Source organism: Bombus vosnesenskii, unplaced genomic scaffold (assembly GCF_011952255.1).
Source record: "Bombus vosnesenskii isolate JDL3184/JDL3185 unplaced genomic scaffold, Bvos_JDL3184-5_v1.1 scf7180000016261, whole genome shotgun sequence".
NCBI lineage: Eukaryota > Metazoa > Arthropoda > Insecta > Hymenoptera > Apidae > Bombus > Bombus vosnesenskii.
In genome coordinates this window covers 2,205,298-2,224,415 of record NW_022884330.1, presented here as the reverse complement: position 1 = coordinate 2,224,415, position 19,118 = coordinate 2,205,298, and the positions used below count along the sequence as shown (strand labels likewise).

The following is a 19,118-nucleotide window of genomic DNA, read 5'->3' as shown; positions in this document are numbered from 1 at the left end:
GAAAAAGAAAAAAAAAGAGATAAGAGAAAAAGAACGAAGGAAGAAGATGGAGACTTTAGGAATTTTGAATTCAGGCATCGCAAATCTAAAAAAATTCACGTTTCGACTAGTGTCTAACTTTGACGAAGGTTTCATAGAATACGTGCACGATTTTATCATTTTGCGTGGTTCGATTAGAATTCTGTGCGTAACGCGGACGAATAAAGTGGTAGAGAGTGTAACTTTCCGAGGAGCTTATTAATAATGAATCAGACAGCGAGGTGGCCTGACGTGGTTGCTTACGCTCGAAGTTGTCCACGTCAGGTGTATGTCTGCACCGACTAAAGCATTTATAAATAACCAATAACAGGAAGATGGCTTGCATTCTTCCAGCATGAATCTGCTGGCAATAATTCGTTTCTTTATTTGTACTAATTTTAACGAACTACTTTCGGCTACTTTAAAAATACCTTTTTCTTCTTCTTCTTCTTTTTCTTTACTTTTACAGGAAGAACGAAGAAGAAGAAGAATAGCCGGGAATTTCAAATGGACCGCTATGTGTCGCTGCCGATAGCCAGAAATATTTCCCTTCGACGGTTTATTTGGAAATATTTGATCGCCGAATATTTGCGTATTTATACGTCTATCGCATATATTCTTCCATTATTTTTCTTGTTTTGAGTGTAAAAATATTGCCAAGTAAATCTATTTTTCGCCGATAATCGACAATATTTCATCTTCGTAGTTTATTTTCAAATAATGAGAAACGAGCGAATCGTCGAACGTTTCTTCTGCAACGTTCACCTCGAGCACAAGGGGAGACATTTTTCGCTATTGTTCCTCCTCGTAACTCGCTACATTTTCGGTCCGTCGAGTTTTAAACGAACCCAAAGCGTTTGCATCGTATTAAAGGAGTATTTAACGCGTTGCAACGGCAAGTGTAGAGAATTGATGATTTATTTTCTTCTGCTGGATATTTCCACCAGCTGTGTCTCGAGCTACGATTTGTTTTCAGCAAAATTGTAACGTCGGAAACCGCTTTTCTTCTGCTGACTGTGCCAGTTGCGTTTCGCGTTTCTGCCGCTGTTACCATTCCAATTTGTAGATGGGCCGTAAAAGCGGTTTTTAGCATGAAGTTCGTCGTGTTCCGTGGCAATATAAGCCTGGCATTTAGGCAACGCGCACAACCGGCGCTAATATTATCGTTTATTTCCAGCCATACAAAAGCTAAGATACGCGTCCTCCGATTTTATCGCGATTCAAAGCTGTTTATTATATTTTCTGTTTGCTTTCGAGAATCTACGTTCTCTCCGCTGTCTTTCGAAATTTCTTAATTTTCAATATCGAATGCAGATCGATACGTTTCCAACTTTCTTCCTTTCTACTTTCACAAAATTTTGTTTCGTACAAAATTTCAGAAACGATATAGCTACGCAATTAACAGCAATACTTGCAAAGAATTTTATCTCTTAAATTTCTCATTTAATTTCAATCTGATTAATTTGATACTCGGTCGTACTTTTCTATTGATAAGAAATTTCTGAAAATTGAAGATAAAACGTTAATTCCGATTACGAGAGACGAAGAAAAGGAAAGCGGATAATGCTAAAGAAAAGAGAAAAGACAGCAAAACGGACACACAAAGTTTTGCGACGTGTAACATTCCACGCGTAAGACAATTTACATTCGGAATGGTAACAACGATGAACATTTACGATAACGCCGTAGTAGATAACAGGTTTTCACATTGTGTTTCTCACCTGTTATCCACCTCATCTAATCGTAGGTTCACAACTTTTACTACATCGTCGTGCCGTATCGTTGCAGCGTCGTGTTTTTAATCATTCATGTTGCTCGTTTAATTATTTATGAATTTCCAGCGAGTATCTGGCTACGTGGAAATTTCGAAGAAAAACGTGAAATATGATTCTCAGAAGCGAACAGAATTCTTTGCACAATTTCGTCAGTATCTTTAGATCTATCACGAGATCTTGAAACATATTTGCTAATATGAAATAAAATACGATAAATTTATAATAAAATTGAAAGCGTCGAAGATTCTCATTATATTCGTTATCGATTTTCAACGGAGAAAATCTGCAATTTCTTTCGCTACGATGATTCTCCGCCGTCGATATTGAATTTCCAATATTCCGCGGAACTGGCAATCGCAAAAATTACGTTCGATTTAAATCTCGTTAAACGAAAATCAATATTCTGTCCCAATCACGTCAGTTTTGCGAGAATCGTAGATCTGAAAAACTAAGATAGGACAAGTGAGGAGTAAAAAGAGCGAAGGAAAAATACGACCTTTAATCCACCGTTCTCAAACAAAAGAAACGAATTCGTTCGACGTTCGACTCGCGGCACATAATTTACGATCATATCGGTACGTACATCTACTGATTAGAAGATGTCGGTCAGATTGGAATCTTCTCGAAGATGGTATCCCGCTGGGAGTAGCCATCCACGGGTTATTTAGCAATTAAGTTAGAGAAATTTACCAAACGTCCAGCTGGACAAATTATGAAGTACAAATTAAATAATTAAAAAAAAAAAAAAAAAGATTAGAATCTTCGAGATATGACTGGAGATTTGGCGCTAGCGAGTTTCCAAAGCCTTTTACTACGCATTAAGGTAGCCACGAAAAAAGAAGTTTCTGTATCCACTGCTGTATAATCAAACAGCAATCTCGTGAAAAACGTGGAACGTTCCCTGTGAGCGTGTTTCCAAGCATAATAAACTCGATCGGACGATGAAATTACACGCCGATCTCGTGACCATCCACCGTTGATTGTGACAATTCCGTAATTAACTGTGTCGCCACGTGTATTCCTGGAACGTTAACCCCCCATAACAGCAATTTCCTTCGCCTCTGACAAGGAAATAATGCGAACGAACGCAATCTGGCTTTTCATTTGAAAAATAGAAAGGAATTATGGAAACAATTTGAACGCTCGATATCGGCACACAACGATATTAGCAATGGAGCATCAAAGTATAGAGATCGGCAAATGGAATAGTATTTTAACGATATGTAGACGGATACACGAGAGTAGATTATTTTCAAGTGACGCGAGTTTGATTTGAGAATTAATTCCATTCGTCGTGGAGAAAGAGAGAAATTAATAAATCGACGATTCGAGTCATCGGGAAAGCTCAGAGAAGAATCATAGCAGTTGGTGGATGAAATATAATCAACTTTATCTCTATCGGTGTGTATTTCCTTGAAACGCTATACTTTTTGGGAATACGAACTGTGACACGACCAGACCGGTTTCGAAATTTAATTTCAAATTGCACGTTCATCGTTATTTCTTTTCCTCGTCTAACTTTATGTATATTCTTGTATTAACAAAAATTGAGATTAATCGGACGATATAGGGATTTACCATGAAGTTAGACGAACGAAAGGGATAACGAGTAATGTAGAATTTTAAATTAAATTTTGAAAGCGATCGTTCGACCGGGCCTTGTAAGGTTAGTGTCAAATGTCCCGATGGCCTTAAGCACTATTTTTTACGAGCTTTTTACGATTTTTTAAAAATGTACAATTCTTTAAAAATATTTTTTATAGCTACTTTTAAGCTCTACGTTTATTACAGTGTTTATGGTTGTTTATATTTGTCGCATCCCCCAATTCTTTTATTACAGCGCGCTTTGCTTCTTCTTGTGTCTTACAACTTCTTCTTTTTTTTTTATAGCTTCTGCCGCTCTCCTTTATTTTGCTGCAACCTCTTTATAACTTTCGTGTTTCACGCTCTTTTTTTTTTTTTGTCCATATCTCCTCGCTTCTCGCCAAGGTAAGTAGTTCAATTTTTAATCAAATTGCTTCGAGATAAGCTGTTTTTATCGCGACTAGGTTTTATAGTAGCGAATAGCCTGCGCGTAAATATTATTTACCTGTCGCGTAAAAAATAATTTAATTACAGATACCAAAATGTAATTGATCGAACGATCAGTTTCGATTAATGGCAAACGTAATCGCAAGTCAATGTACTGTGCATCCAATGACTGCCAGACTTCTCGGTATAGTGAAAGAAAATTCTACGAGAATGATTCATCGACTCCAGGCATGGATTTTAGAAGACCCGCTTTATTTCAAAGAAATCTGTTATCGTTTCCAGTGAAATCTCTATCTCGATGACGTTAACGATGTCCAGAAAGGGTTTCATCGAACGAAAATATCGGGCGATATTCAAAGAAAATTCTCTCGCAGGAAGATTGTTCGATTCCTATGCAGTCGACTAAGAAATGCTAAGCGGCGAAATTACGTGTAAAAATTCTGTCAACGTCATTAAAAAGGCAAGCACGACGTTGTCTTGTTTCCAGACGAACAGAAGTTGCACAATTTCAAAAATTACAGCCTGTCACAGTGTTATAAAATGATTCGAATTCTTCAAATTCGATAGAATTATAAAGAAAAATTATTAAGGAAATTGGTGGAATTTCTCTCGTAAAGTAAACTCGATAGGGAATTGCCTCGAAGAATTTTCGCAATTTTCGTCTGCAATGGGACAACGATGAAAAGCTTGAAATTATAACGTTTTTAAAACTCGTGTATTTCGACAGAGAAGCTTGAAAATTTTAAGACGACCGACCAATGATTTCTCGCTTTCTATCGTCCGTTGTCTACGAAAGTGTGAACGGACTCGTTCTGCGAAAACAACTCTCGTCGCTTTTCTAGACGATCGAGCGTTTCCCTGAGCGTTTTCGCCGAACAAAGAAAAACTGCGTGTTTCACGAAACGTTATAATTGCTGTTTCCTGCTTTGCAAAGTTGCACAACGTCTACATCTGGCTTTGTACGAAGCTAATAGACCTTGAACTTATTTTTCATTCCGACGACGTTGTACGTTCGTTTCGTACGCAATCGCTGCGGTCGCAAAAATCGACGGTATCGCAGCGTGTTGCGGTTTCCGATGGATTCAGCGCAAATATACATCGAATCGAATAAATAGAAAGGTATTCACTTGGGAAGAAAAAAGAAAAAGCGAAAAAGGTGTAAATAAATATCGTTGGTAATGGCAATAATACGCGAGATAAATATTTCATTTTGTTCTAAACAAAGGGAAAGATTACGACCCGTGGTGTAAGAAAAAAATACCATAAGCCCGGTTCTAAACTGCGATCCGCTTGATAGATTCCAGAAACAGTAAACAGTTTGGGAAAAGTAAAATTTTAAATTAGAATAAGAGAAATATATACCGGAGTATACTTAATTGAAGAAAAATAACAATCCTAATGTGTTCCAAACGTTTCCGCCCATTTTTACGTGCGTTTTCATTGAAAGCAGAATAATACGATTAAAATAACTTTATTTTCCAATAGAAAGAAGAAGAAAGAAACGTTTTAAATCCCAAGTTCTTCGATATGAAGCCCTATTTGCGTCCGATTACTGCGAGTCAGTCGTCGCCGCCACGAGATACGAAAGGAGTTAAAACACTGTCCGACTTAATCTTTGTTATCTTCCTATTGTTCCATTTCTATACGAATTATCGCTATTTCGTATCCATTCCACGTAAAACCACATGGACAATGGAACGACAAAAAAATATTTAATCTGCAATTGAAACGCTAACACATAAGCAGTGATGGAACAATGAATGTCCAGGCTTTAAAAGGTCACGAAACGGGCACGATTAAACCAATTAATTAATTAAAATGTTTGCAACTCGTTCAACCTTGCGACACAAATGATCGTAATCATAGCCGTGATCATAATCTAAAAGAAATGGTCGCTTATCGAGAATAACATATTTTTGTTTATCCATCGTCACGCTATTAGCCGAATAAAGATACAGCTTTGGAGAGATTATAGGAACATTTGTCTTAAAGAAATATTATAACGATATTAATTTGTAAAATTTATGTCAGGATGAAATAAATAATGACATAAATGACAGCATCATAAATAACGTTTAAAAAATTACAGAATACACGGTGGAAATATTCGAACAATTCCAAGTAGGATAAAATCAATAATTTTCCCATTAACAACGCTGTTAGCATCGTTAGCATACTTAAACGTACCATTGCGAGAATTAGACGAAAAGCGGATAGAATTGCAAACGTAGAGCTACAAGATCGACACGACGGAACTCGTTAAACGAGAACGCGACCACGGATACGTTTAACGATTTTGCACCATTGGAAAACATAGCTAATTAGTATTTACGCTGCGGCACGTAGCATGGTCGTAGATTTAAAGGCCGTTCGGTTCTATTTGAAGCGTAATTTCGTTATCTAGCGAATGTGCACGTGCCACGCAAGGATGTGCGATAAAAGGAAGCATTAAATTGCGTTCCCAGATTCATTCAGCTGTTTGAGTATTAAAAATAAATTTTGCATTTTCGCTATCCTTATTTTTATCACATTTCTTAATTAATAATTTCCATATCGACGCCACTCCAACAGAGAAAATCCTATTGGGTTGCTCTTCTTTTCTTCATCGCACAAATATTTATCGTATATTATGCAGACTGTAATATAATCCAGGAAATGACTCTATGTATAATAGAAAAGGAATTATATCTTCCAAGTGGGACGTGTCTTATCGTCTAAAAGCTTCGAATCATAATGCGTCCATAAATTTTTTTAAAAGAAGTCATCTGCTACATTAAGGTCGGCTAATGTCTTAACACTTTGACTGCCACGCCGAAATCACATGTTTCACTCAGAACGTCTCAGTGTTTTATCACAGTGCACCGTTAGATGCAACACTTGTTCTCATTTGTTTTTTTTTTTTTTTTTATTGATGTTCTAATAAAAATGTTTAATTGTTCGATGGGGCATTTTCTATTTCAAAGTATCTTCTATTTATCGGTCATATTCAATACTAACTGTTAATTGTCATTCAATTTTTACAATCGTAAAAGGTTCAAGCGCTCCGGTTACCAATGACCACACGGTGGCGTCACAGGAAAAACCACAGTCGATCATATGACCAACGTGACAGTCACAGTGTTGTAATCTTCGAATATTTTCTAACATCTGTGAAGAAAATAAAAGAAATTAACGTCCGTATGTTCGTGGCGTTGATCTTGAATCGAGAATATAATTTGAATGCGAAAATTGAAACGTGATCGCTTCACCTATACTGCGTGTTTCGTTCTGCGACACAACCATATACGACGTTAACATGTATGTGTTAAAAGTTACACGAATTAAACTAAAAATAAGCCCCAGATTTAAACGCACGCGAAACAAAGTCTCTTTAATTAAAAGCTTAATTAAAATTTAATTAAAAGGCCCCGGCGATACCAAACTTTGACGAACGAGCCTCTGACACTTGACACGGTCGATTTACCATCGAACAAAGCGAATATCGCGACCCGTTATTCGCACGTTATTTCGCTAGCGTGCGCGAAATCCAGGCTGCAATTTATCCTTTCGTGAAGAGACGGTTGAGACTTATTTGCATCGTACCTTGGCGAGTTTACTGTCGCCACGTTGGCGCGCTTTCAATCGCGAATTAAAAACCGCTCGTAACGCGGCAACCGATGCGAGAAACGACTCGTTTGCGAGCACCTCCGTGTCGACGTCCGCCTTCGAATATTTCTGGAACGGAATAAACGAAGCGCGAAACGTATACGCGCGTTGTATATTCTTCATAAGCGAAGATCACACGGGGCTACATAATAAATCCGTTTCTATTGACTTTCTTAGTTTTACATTACTTCGTCGGTGAAGCTGGAAAGAGAGGCGGCAGATTTTACCATACGATGCCGAAACGCCACGTGCTATGTCGCTTACGCTCAGTTCAAATTTCCCTCCGATACGATTTAACGTAATTTAGTAATGGACATTTATTTTCACTGCGAAACAGCCGAGAAAAACGAGGTTGAATTTAAATCAATTTAAATTTTAATTTAAACCTCGCGACAGTCTAAGAAGAATAAGGATTTCACTTAAAAGATAAAAACCAGGGAAGACTTCACATATATTTGAACGTGTCCTGATAATTGAGAAAATGCTACATAGGACAAGGAATTATCGCGAGAAAAGCGAAGAGACGAATCGTTTTCACGCGTTGCAATTGCAACATTGGCGAGAACAGAAGATCGCGTATGCGGTTGCGCAAAGTCGGAATGGTGTAATTAAACGATCGGAACGGCGAATCCAGAGACAATAGTCGATGATGTTGGAGCGTAACACGGTGTATTAACCCCGGTCGCGATATCGTTTATCGAGTTTCCGCGATAATCGATGTGGGTCGCACGTGCAACAAGAGGATCCGCGGAGTCTCGTGATTTCGAACAGATCCTTTCGAACGAAACGTAGAACTCGAGAACGTGGAGTGTCCTGTACCTAAGAAATTTCCTATTTTCAACTCTGCTGTCGAAGGTGCATAGACTCTAAGAAATTAATTATCTACTATTAATTATGTACAGTATGTTACGGACGAGAAATCGTGGATTATAAGAATCAACGAGATCTTATTGTACAAACTGTTCATCTTTCAATAGATAAAACAAATAGAATTCCACCGTACGTGGTTCACGTGGCAACATTCGAATATTGTAAACACGCGAATAAGGAAATAAATGAAAATAAATAATCATAACGTGAAAAATGAAAAGATCTCTGTAACCTGTAGCAGATAACGGATAATCTACGTAGCTGAAGCGACTCGCGTTCGATAGTTTCCGATGCATTTCATAATTGGTATAAATAACCAACGCGGTGGCATTCGAGGAAAATGAGATCAGCCGCGAAAGAATTCCGGCTAATCGAATCGAATTAATCCCGGAATTCGAATGCACGAGATCCAATTTTAGCGTTCAACGTTTTCCAGTCGCAACGGGTTCTTCGCAACTATGAAGGACCGTTGTGCAAGCAACGTAACGAAACCGTGTGTAGCCTTGTCTGTTCGATTAATGCGCCGGATCCTAACGTTTCTTGGACGATGCACGAATTAGAATGCCGTCGTTCAACAATTATAGAAACCGCCTTCTAAACGACCAAGATCCAAGAGAAATGGACCTCCGACCAGCCGAGCCTGTCCCTCTCTGTAGATACGTGCTTTATTTTCGTAAACGAAAGATGATACTTGGCGGCGCGAAATCGTCTATTTTGCGTAGGATTCGTAATCGACGATCGTAACGCTCGAATTGGCGGTCGTCTGGTCGAAGATCGTCGATTTACCCCGTGATTCGTGGGCTCGTAAGCGCCAAACTATAAATTCTAACGGTAACGAGACGCTAGTTTCGGTGTTTCCATTTCGTCTTTCAGACCGCCAACATTTGTACTTTGCCGATCATTCGGATGATACGTCGCGAATTCCGTGTTAAAGTATCGCGTAAAACACTAAGGGCCTTTTCGTTTATCGAAACGAGAGCGAAATCGGAGCATAAAAATTCGAGGATTTACGAGGGTTAAATATACCCTTTACATGCGGTAAGTGCAATCATCAAAGAATAATTTGCTGTAGTTCTAAATACGACAGGATATTTATATTCCTTTAAAATGGATTCGACGACTCGATATAACGTTTACGCGTTAAACGCAATCACGAAAGAATAATTTACCGTTGTTTTAAACGTGCAAAGTAGTTTATGTTCCTCTAAAATGAGAAACCAGCGGAGGTTCGTCAATTGTTCGATGATCGATAAAGGACGATTATGTAAGTAACGATCTTGCTATCTTCGAGATAGTTGCGCGTTAACGATTACGATATTCTTTATGCGAGAGATTTCCTTATTCGTTAAAGTATAACCGCGGGAAACGAGAAACGATACGCAACTATTGTAGCTCGCTCGTAGAATTTAAATCAAGAAATACGGAGAATGGAATTTTTACAGATTATTTTTACTCTTACGAACAAACTGTGCAATGCTTGGCTCCACGTCCCAGAATCAAATATTTAAAAGCTTCTTCCACTCCGCCACGAATTCTTCGAAACATTAAGAAAAATTCCATCGCTGCGGATAATACGATAATTTCGAAGAACTCTCGATCGCAACTAAACCCAGCGCAATCGTAATACGAAATAAACAAATTCCACGATATTGCGCGTTCACAGCCGACAAGTTTATATCTCACGAACCTCGACGACCACAGGAATCAGCAAAGTTCTGACTAGCAGAATGCAAATGGGAAAATACGTACGTCATTAAGAATGAACGATCATGGTCGCGAATCAACACGACCGATAATGCGATAATCGCTGACTTTTCCGAAAGACGTTAGATACGATCGTACAGGCGCGTCAATGGCCAACTGACACTCAGAGGGTAGCGTAAGATAGTTCACTGTTATTTTCATAAGAATATCTATAGCGTTGTAAGTATACGTAGCGCTGTAATAAATAACGTTCTACATTTGTTATTAGGAAAATCCATTGTACTTGTATTGAATCGTAAAAACTTATCACGTGAAAGGCTAAAGCTATAATTGAACTATGAAACTAAAGGAGCGATATTCGCAAGGATTGATACACGCCATCGTTCATAAACATCAAGATATTTATAGAACGTTCAAACATTATGTATGTGAAATTAAGACACAAGTTCTAACTCCACCCTACATAAATAAAGTTTGCATGTTCAATGTTAGACTAAAGTCTCATTTTTACATCCACCACGTTCCTCAATTATTGCTTTCAATTTTCACATTCTTATTATTAATTCATCTATCGTATTCGCTTTTATTTAGTACAAATTACAAATGAACTTCTCGCGGTTTTTCGTTTGACTTGTTCGACAGATTTTTAATAAGAGTAAAATCGCGAAGGCCGGTGTATGATCGTTAATTCGTCGTGTGCATTTTATTATACCTACTAATCTCTGCCCATGCGGAATAGTACTGACTCGTGTAAATAATTTGGAAAAATTTCCGGAGCGTTTGCTTGTACAAAACACGGCGTTCTAATTGATTAATCGCTTCCCTAAATCAACTGGAGCCATTTATCGCGTTTTATATAAAACCAGATGCTCTAATATTTATAGACGGAAGTGAACGTGACTGAATTCAAATTTTCTACATCTTGACTTGCGCTACTAGGATTTTCAGGACACGATTTGCTGCAAGAGCTCGCATTCGTCACGGCGACGACAGATTGTCCGATGGACTTTCAAAGCTACCGAAGATGCGTGTACAATGGAAATCGTTATCTGCGTTTTATCGAGTTCTCGTACGATCGAGATCGTTTTTAGATCGCGTAAATCGCCGTGATTATATTTATCAGCGTAGCTCGCTCGAGGAGCGCGAGAAGAATATCTGGTACTCGATGTTTAGCCAACTAAACGAGCGTTCTGTGAAAATAAACGATGAATGCCACGTGCGATTGCTCGGCACGATTAATTTGGCTCGGCGATAACGAAAAGAGAAAAGGCTGTTTCATCCTCGTAACGGTTCCTCTTTGCGTGTCTCGCGAGCGTGATCCAAGCGTATTTCGCCGGCCGTGAACTCATTCATGATCGTAGAATCGGCTCGATGGCGCGTTAACTAGTTTCGATATCGAATTGGAAAGTGTTCGTGACGGAGACAACAGGTGTACGTGTCACGTTGTTGCGAACCTCTTAACCTTTTCACGACCATTCAGAGAAAATCCTGACTATGAATTAAGGACACTTGTATGCATTCGATGTTCGTGACAGTGTTGTGTCATTGAATATAACGTTTAGCTGGATACATTATCGAAGTAATATATGACAGATAGAACGCGTATCGAAAGTGAAAAAGCGCCGAGAATGGTCTTTGTAGCAGAAAGTATTTCAAACTGAAAGCATTAAAATGTTCTCTTCGATATACCATTTACACGCGATTTGCTGGAGAATTTGCTGTGAAAATTGAATGCGCGCGTAATTATATAAATCGAAACATAATTTTAGAAACGTAGGATAACTCGGTTGTTCGGAGAAAAAATGTTTAACTGAAATTACGTAATCAATACTTATTGTCCCCGAACGATTCACGTTACTTCCACGTTCTTTCTCTAATTGAAGCGCAGGAACGCTGTCCAAGGTAATAAAAAGAAAGCACTAAACAATCCATGTAATCGATTTTCCAACAGTAGCATCAGTCTATTGGCTTTTCCACGTCGTTCCGAATTCAACGAATTCGCGAGATTTCAAATAGAAAAATGAAGGGACACGCGGGGAGAATACAGACCATCGCACTAATGAAAAATTAATAAAAGATCACAGACATTCGACCGATTCAGTGATTGAAATGGACGACAAATTAAATATTAGCGAAGTGGGTCGTGCTTTCTTTCGATAAATATTGTAATTTTCATAGACGAGACGTTTTCAATATGAAAACCGCGTTAAATTGCGCGTGATCGTACGTTAAACGCGTCTCGGATCGATTTTACGTCAACCCGCAGGTATTCCCGGCTGCTTCAGAAAAGGTGCAACGCATATCTTCCGACTGGTCGTCCGTGAATGCCACGATACTAATGATTCAAGGCCACTATTGACAATCCACGACCTATTATTATTTTCAAATACGACGTCGAGCTACGAACAACCTTGCTTAGTTCTTCTCGTTTCCTTTCAATTTTAACGTCGATTGTTAGCTAAAAAAAGAAAAAGAAAGGAGTAAACTAAAGAACGTATCTTCTAACTCGACGAAGAATGAAATTGAAATTGGAATTGGAAATTCATATAGAGAATCGTTTCATGAGGCAAACGAACATTACGAATAGCTTATCGAATTTTTATCGGGTACTTAATTCCGACGTTATCGTACGATGCTATTGTCGACCATTCTTCTTTCTCTTCGTATATATACATACATTGTCAACAATCGTGGTTCCAATAAATTGAGAATACGTGTAATAATGGAATTTAAAGTAATGCCATTTAAATGGAAACGTTTAAATATTTTCTAGAACGCAGAAAACCTGCTTTCGAGAGTGTTATTTTTAATATTATACAAATGTGTTACCTCGTAAAAAGAATGATCTAAGATATACTTGCCATGAATCTGTATAATATAGCATAGAAATATTTGGTGTTCTTATGCAAAATAGCATTCAGAAATGTCCGTGCTTTTGGTAGCTTCAAAGTGATTAGATGAATAACTACGTTATATTGGATGAAAGACACCCTCATAAAGGTATAATACCGACGTTCAGAAGCGGCAGAATGATTCAGGGCATTTTACCGATGCGGGCCATTGAGGAAACTTCGAACACGTGTACCAAAGGACTGGCAGTGGAACCGTGCATGGTGGGGATAAGCATCGCGCGTCGTGCACGAACCAATGCACTAGCAGCTAACACCCAGTTAGATAGTCACTATGCTTTTACCGCGCTGCTCGACGAAGTCCAGTAAATAACTTCGCGATACGCTGAACTTTTACAGAGTAGCATGGCCAAATTTGTATCTATAAACTCTTTTCGTTTTACAAATTCTTTACATATGACAGATATTGTAATAAATATGAGATTTAAATCTTCTATCTAACTTATATATTGGATACTACAAATAGGATATTATACTACCACCAAGTACTATGCTACCGCTACCATTTTGTGTGTCTGTTACATTTGGACAATAAACGATACTTAATCAGTATTTAATCTGATCCTAGAAACGTAAGATTGATTTGTAACATATGTAAAGTTTGTAGGTAATGAAAGCAAGGACCATTGCACGTACGAACCAATAATATCGAAGCTTAAGATAAAAATAATTGTAAGGAACAAGAAGTTACTTACCATTGAGACCATATTTTTCCTGGTTCCTCTTAACTTGGTCAAGAGATAATCCTTTGTCAGAATCGACATTAAAGAAATTTACCACCTCGTCCACTGTTTTACAATGACCGTCCTCCATGGTTACTTCTGTATTAGTCACTAATTTTATCTGTTCAGTGACTGTCCACGTTCATTCACACTGCAATTTTCTGTAATTCAAACAGACAAACAATTATAGATTATTTGTTCTTTCAAATAAATATTCATTTTCTTTGCAAACATGCACAAATAAACTGATCTGCTCATCGCATAAATATCAACTGCAAATAACAAGTGTAACCAATTATTGAAAACAGCAGAAATTATTAAATAACCAGACAGATAACAAAATGATTCTACAAAGACAGACGTTTCGATGCACTTTAATTTCAATTATTTTCAAAGCTGAAATATAACCAATGAGAGCTATACTCCTTCAGATAAATCCTAAACACTTCGTAAGGCCGTAAAAATACATAGTTTGCAGAAACTTGTCGAAATAAAGATTCCCAGAGAACGGAGCTTAGATAAAGGCGATGAGGAAAAGTCACCGCGTGCTCGCAATTACGAGCCAAGCCGTTTCAGGTTAAACCTTTGTCGTGGAACGAAACTTTTCAAGGTGTACGCACCGTGATTTCCCCTGATCGTTCGACGCGAAACGTACAAAGTTCGGTAACAGAACAGAAGTAAACTCACCAGTGACCAGTACGAAGTATTCGTTGGCGACGTGTCACAGAGAAATTACGTTACGGCTGTCGAATATTTAGGTTAGCTACAGGTCCCTAAGATGCACTCAAGCACACAGCGAGAGAGAGAGAGAGAGAGAAAGAGAATGAGAGGGAGGGAAGGAATGAGAGAGAAAGACGAAGAAGAGAAAAAAAATGAAACGAACTGGCACGAACAAACTTGCCGGGCACTGAAATGAAAAGTTCTACGGCCGATTAACGACGTATCACGATACGCGGGCACAGAAATTTAAGACGCTCGTCATTTTCTTCACGATATATTTCCCCTAAATGCTAAGCAAACCTCCTCTTCCGTGAGACTGACACGGCGAACGACAAATCATTGCACACGTGCGCCACCTCGCGGAATGCGCCATTAACAAGTTGCAGCGTAGTTGCCCGCGCGCCGTCTACAATGCAAACGTAATTATAAACATAAATATCCAGTTAATCGAGATTCATTAACGCGTTACGATTACTCCATATGAATAGCCCTTCACTTTTCAAACTATGGAATTTCTATGAAGACGAGTCGTTCGTTCACTTTTGTATTTCGCGAAATCCACGTCACAGCGCGGCGCACCGTATAGTATGAAAATGCGTGCGAGTCGAATGAACCGAGCATGTGGAGCGACGCCATTGGCTGGACAGCGTTCGTCAAGTATGACGCACTCAGCTATTTTCAGGCTTCTGCTAGTCTATTTCCTTGGCGCGTATTTTAAGACATTCAAAGGACATGGCTAATATTCTCGTTATATAACTATTGCTCTTATAATTTCATTTCGATCGCTTCGGTCGATGATTCGCGACGGAGCGTTGATTTTCGCGCCATTCGACAATTTTCGTTCGATTAAATACGGCGGCCAGGTAATCGAATCGACACCGAATGATTGTTAGGTGGTTTCGTTATATAACTAAGTAACCGGCTGTCCGTAGATTGTATAAAATTTTTGAAACCCGTTACATAACCTAACGAAAGATGACTCGACAATATAGAGTTGTTTTGCATCCGAATCTTTCTTGCATTTAATCGATCACGAATAAAAGATCGATATTTTATCGCTCGCTGAGTCAACTTTGTTCAATTTGTCGTTCGTCTTGCCAAATGAGATGATGTTATGTAATATATCAGTACCGAAATGTACAATATGCAACGTTCACGCGCGTGCCTAAAATTGGGCCTGTAACTTTTCACTGTTACAGTAACAGTAATTCATCGAACCGTAGCAGCGGTAGTCGTTAAACTGAACCGAGTACATCGAATCATTTCAAACATCATAAACCAGTAAGCTTTCACGACGTAGAAGCTGCAACTACTACTAATGTATGGTTTTATTACTAATTCAAATAAATACTTGAAAGAAAAAAAGAGAAAACACTTATATCAACCAATATGCTCAACGATAATCCGAAACTTCCAGTCAATGTTCTTTCACGTTTCTCGACTATATATGCATTTGAATACACATATTCATACATAATGTATACATATGTAGATTCAAATATCAACAAAAAGAAGAAAAAGAGCAAAACAATTTCAAGAAACAATTCTGTTTGTTTGCGATTATTAAAACGTCACGTTAATAGGAAAAAGTACACGCGAAGCTAGTATCGACGACGAGTTTCCAAAAGTCATTGGATCGTCGCACGCTCAAGGTCAACGTCGCGGCGACTTAAAACTCGGATGGAGTGCAAAGGTCGCACAGCCAGTGTAGCAAACGCCGAAGCCAAGGTTAGCGCTAAACTTAAGTGTGAATGGAAGAGCGGTGACTAGCCGGGAGACTCGATCGGGGTTACGGCCGTTGGAATCAGTCACCGGGCAGACTCCGCGTCTCCGGAACTCGACCTGTAATCCTATTCACCCGAACGAGTTCCACAACCGAAAGCCCTGATCTTACGCGATAAGAAAAAAAAAATTCCAACGATTCCTCGACGTCGGACTTCGACTCCTTTCCTCCTTTCTCTCTCTCTCTCTCTCTCTCTCTCTTACTGTTTCGATTAAAAAATCTACAATTCGAACGTACGAAGATATTCAAGGAATCCTGTCAAGCAATCCTTTTGACGCTGATGCGTTCGATCGTCCTGTGGCTACAAGAAACCTGAACAAGCAACGATCATGGTCAAAAGTCGCGATTGAAAACTTGAAAGAAAGTCGCGCGCCAAAATGAACGGACGAAGAGGTTGGTCGGTTGGTCGAACAGGACTGCGGAACACTTGGGAACCGGTCCGATACACCGTCCGGACGATCAGCTCGCTCGAACGCCCGGGACGCGACTAACCGGCCAAATCGCGCGCGCCCCAGCGGACCATTTTAGCACGTCTCTGACGACGACTTCCTAATTATTTTGGCAGAGATGGCCAGCAGCCACTGATTTCCCTACCCCTCCCATCCTTAGCCGCTACGTTCGTCTCTATCTCACCAGGTACCCCTGTCCCTGTTCTACGCACCGAATCCCTCTTCTTGTCCACCAAATTCTATCCCCGTTCTTATTTTCTTTCTCCCGTTTCCTTCCGTTTTCTCCTCGCCTCTGTCAATAACGATTTTCTGCCTAATTTTCTGCGATACGTTAACCGCACTACTTTCAAATACTTTTGATTTTGCGAAGAGACTGGCTCAATTGCAGTTTCTTAACCCTTGGATCAATGGAACTGTTATTGGATTAATTTGTTCTGGTTCTAGCAGTTACGAAGATGTACGTAAGGATGCAGCAAACAGGATGAATCATTTGAATAAAAACAGGCTTATATGTTAATAGCATAATTGTGTTAGGTAATAGATTGACGATGATATAATATCGGGGATGGTTGGCGGCGTGGCAGAACAGTTTCTATTTGAAGATGAGATGCAACACGGTGGACGAGCTATAAAGATAGGAAATGTAGTACGTTTGTTGGCAAACAAGTAGAGGTCGTGTTTGTATGTAACGTGAGCTCCACATCGACACGTCTTCGATGAAGTAACATAGGCTATGTTAGTTTGGCTGGCTACTTAGGCTAGTGATACACTTTCGAGTAAGAAACATTCGCTGGACGCCGATTCGATATACGTCACTAAATATCTATGACAACATGAAATCGAGCGTATAACATGACGAACGATCGCCTTTCGAAACTTTTGGTATCTTCACCCGCGCAGAAATTGCTCCTAAATTTATCCCTCTCGTACGATCCTATCTACGAGTACTGACTTATCAAATTCTTCGCGCGGTCCTAATCCTCGAGCGTATTCCATCGAATTTTCCACAAATTCGAAATCGATTTTACCGGAACGAAATCCCCCCGAATTTCCAAGTTCGAGTCGAGGACCCTTTCGAGATTTTTGTCACTGTACACCGAACGGAGCATATCGAGTACGTGGATTCGACCAAACACACATATTTCTTTCGAGAAGCATTGGACATCGACGAAAAACAGCGTACGATCTTTCACGCTGTTCGTTAAGAGATCCACAATAGAACGATTCACGGCCTCCCTCGGCTAAGTCCCTTTCGGCTTTTTTCGGTCACACAACACTGATCTCGTCCGATCGTCGTTTTCTTTTCTACCGATTCAGTCGATTTTCGTATCACACTGTGTACATGTATCGTCGTCACAAAAACACTATGGGTATCTGGGAAACCTCCTGTGTTCACCTGTTGGTTGTACTCGCGCGGCAAGCAGACTTACCAATGCTTCGTCTTCTTGTGCTTGGCTCCGGGCTGTTGTTTCCTCACCGAATCGATTTCTCGAAGGAAACCGGCACCGGTGCGGCTGGGTCCCGGTCGCACTTTGCGATTCTACGATCGGCCGCGCGTTTCTCTCGCGTTGTACGACGGACAATGCGTAGAAGAGTACCGTGGAAACAGGTAAAGTAAGCGAAAGAGAAGGCGGCGAGTGTGTCACACTGCGACGAACTTTTGCGAGGCCTGTCTCTGCCCGTTGATGCGACGATCCCGATTACAGACTCGCTACTCCTCCCTGAACATCGTACCGTGAGAACGCGCGCTTTCCTCTGGTTCCTCTGCTTTCCTCTTTACATGAAGGGTGGTCGAGGGCGAAAACAAACAAACATTCAAAGGGCAACGCCTGCGCTGCTCAACGAAACGAAGCGACGAACCTCGCCGAAATTCCTTTAAATAGTCCGTAGGCGTCGCTACCTGGCGGCCAGACACCGAACGAGGGAAAACTCTGGCCGGAAGCCAGTGGTCCCGGCGGCCGCCGCACAGCCTCCCGGTTCGCTTCTCGTCGCAGTTTTTTCCATTTAACCTTCGAATTTCACCAGCACACGCTTGGATTCGGGAACCAGCCCGCCGTACCTGCTACTCGCTAGCCTTAAATTTGTGTCGCGAGAATTACGCGAAAGGGTACTACTCCAGGTAGCAGTTCGCTCCAGCCACTTCCGGTACCGGAACACCACGGCCGCCATTGCGAAAATCCTTCGCGTTGAACTTTACCACTTAGAAGCGATTGCTTCGTGTAGATTTCCCCGTTCGAATAAATTACGTTCGTGCTTTCGCTTGCGATCTGTGCGTAGAAAATAGGAGAATAAGCGTAGCTCGAAATGGTACGTACGTGTTAATTGTTTCATAGAGCGATAATAAAGATACTGGTTTCCTTCAAGGTGGAACGCCGATGGTATTGCTGTTTCTTCCTTCTTTTTAAGATTGTTTCATAGCCAGGTTCGGGGTGCGTCTTTTTTAAATATGATGTAAGACACAAGAATTCAATGACCTCAAATAGAATTACGTG

General features: G+C 39.9%; 1 protein-coding gene across 5 annotated transcripts in view; it reads right to left on the bottom strand.

Annotated features, from left to right (window-relative positions):
- LOC117241735 (calcium-transporting ATPase sarcoplasmic/endoplasmic reticulum type) overlaps positions 1–18,487 on the bottom strand; it is a 52,263-nt gene extending 33,776 nt beyond the window's left edge. The window contains exons 1-3 of one of the 5 annotated variants that reach the window (XM_033507776.1): positions 16,415–16,650; positions 14,362–14,417; positions 13,648–13,835 (exon numbers count right to left, since the gene is read on the bottom strand). In XM_033507776.1, the coding sequence (XP_033363667.1) occupies positions 13,648–13,765 (118 nt within the window). In that variant the 5' untranslated portion in view covers positions 13,766–13,835; positions 14,362–14,417; positions 16,415–16,650. Of the gene's footprint in view, positions 1–13,647; positions 13,836–14,361; positions 14,735–16,414; positions 16,651–18,056 lie in introns of those variants that run through there. The other 4 variants (XM_033507777.1, XM_033507778.1, XM_033507779.1 and 1 more) reach the window with 4 other exon arrangements.
- Between the last annotated feature and the right edge of the window lie 631 nt (positions 18,488–19,118).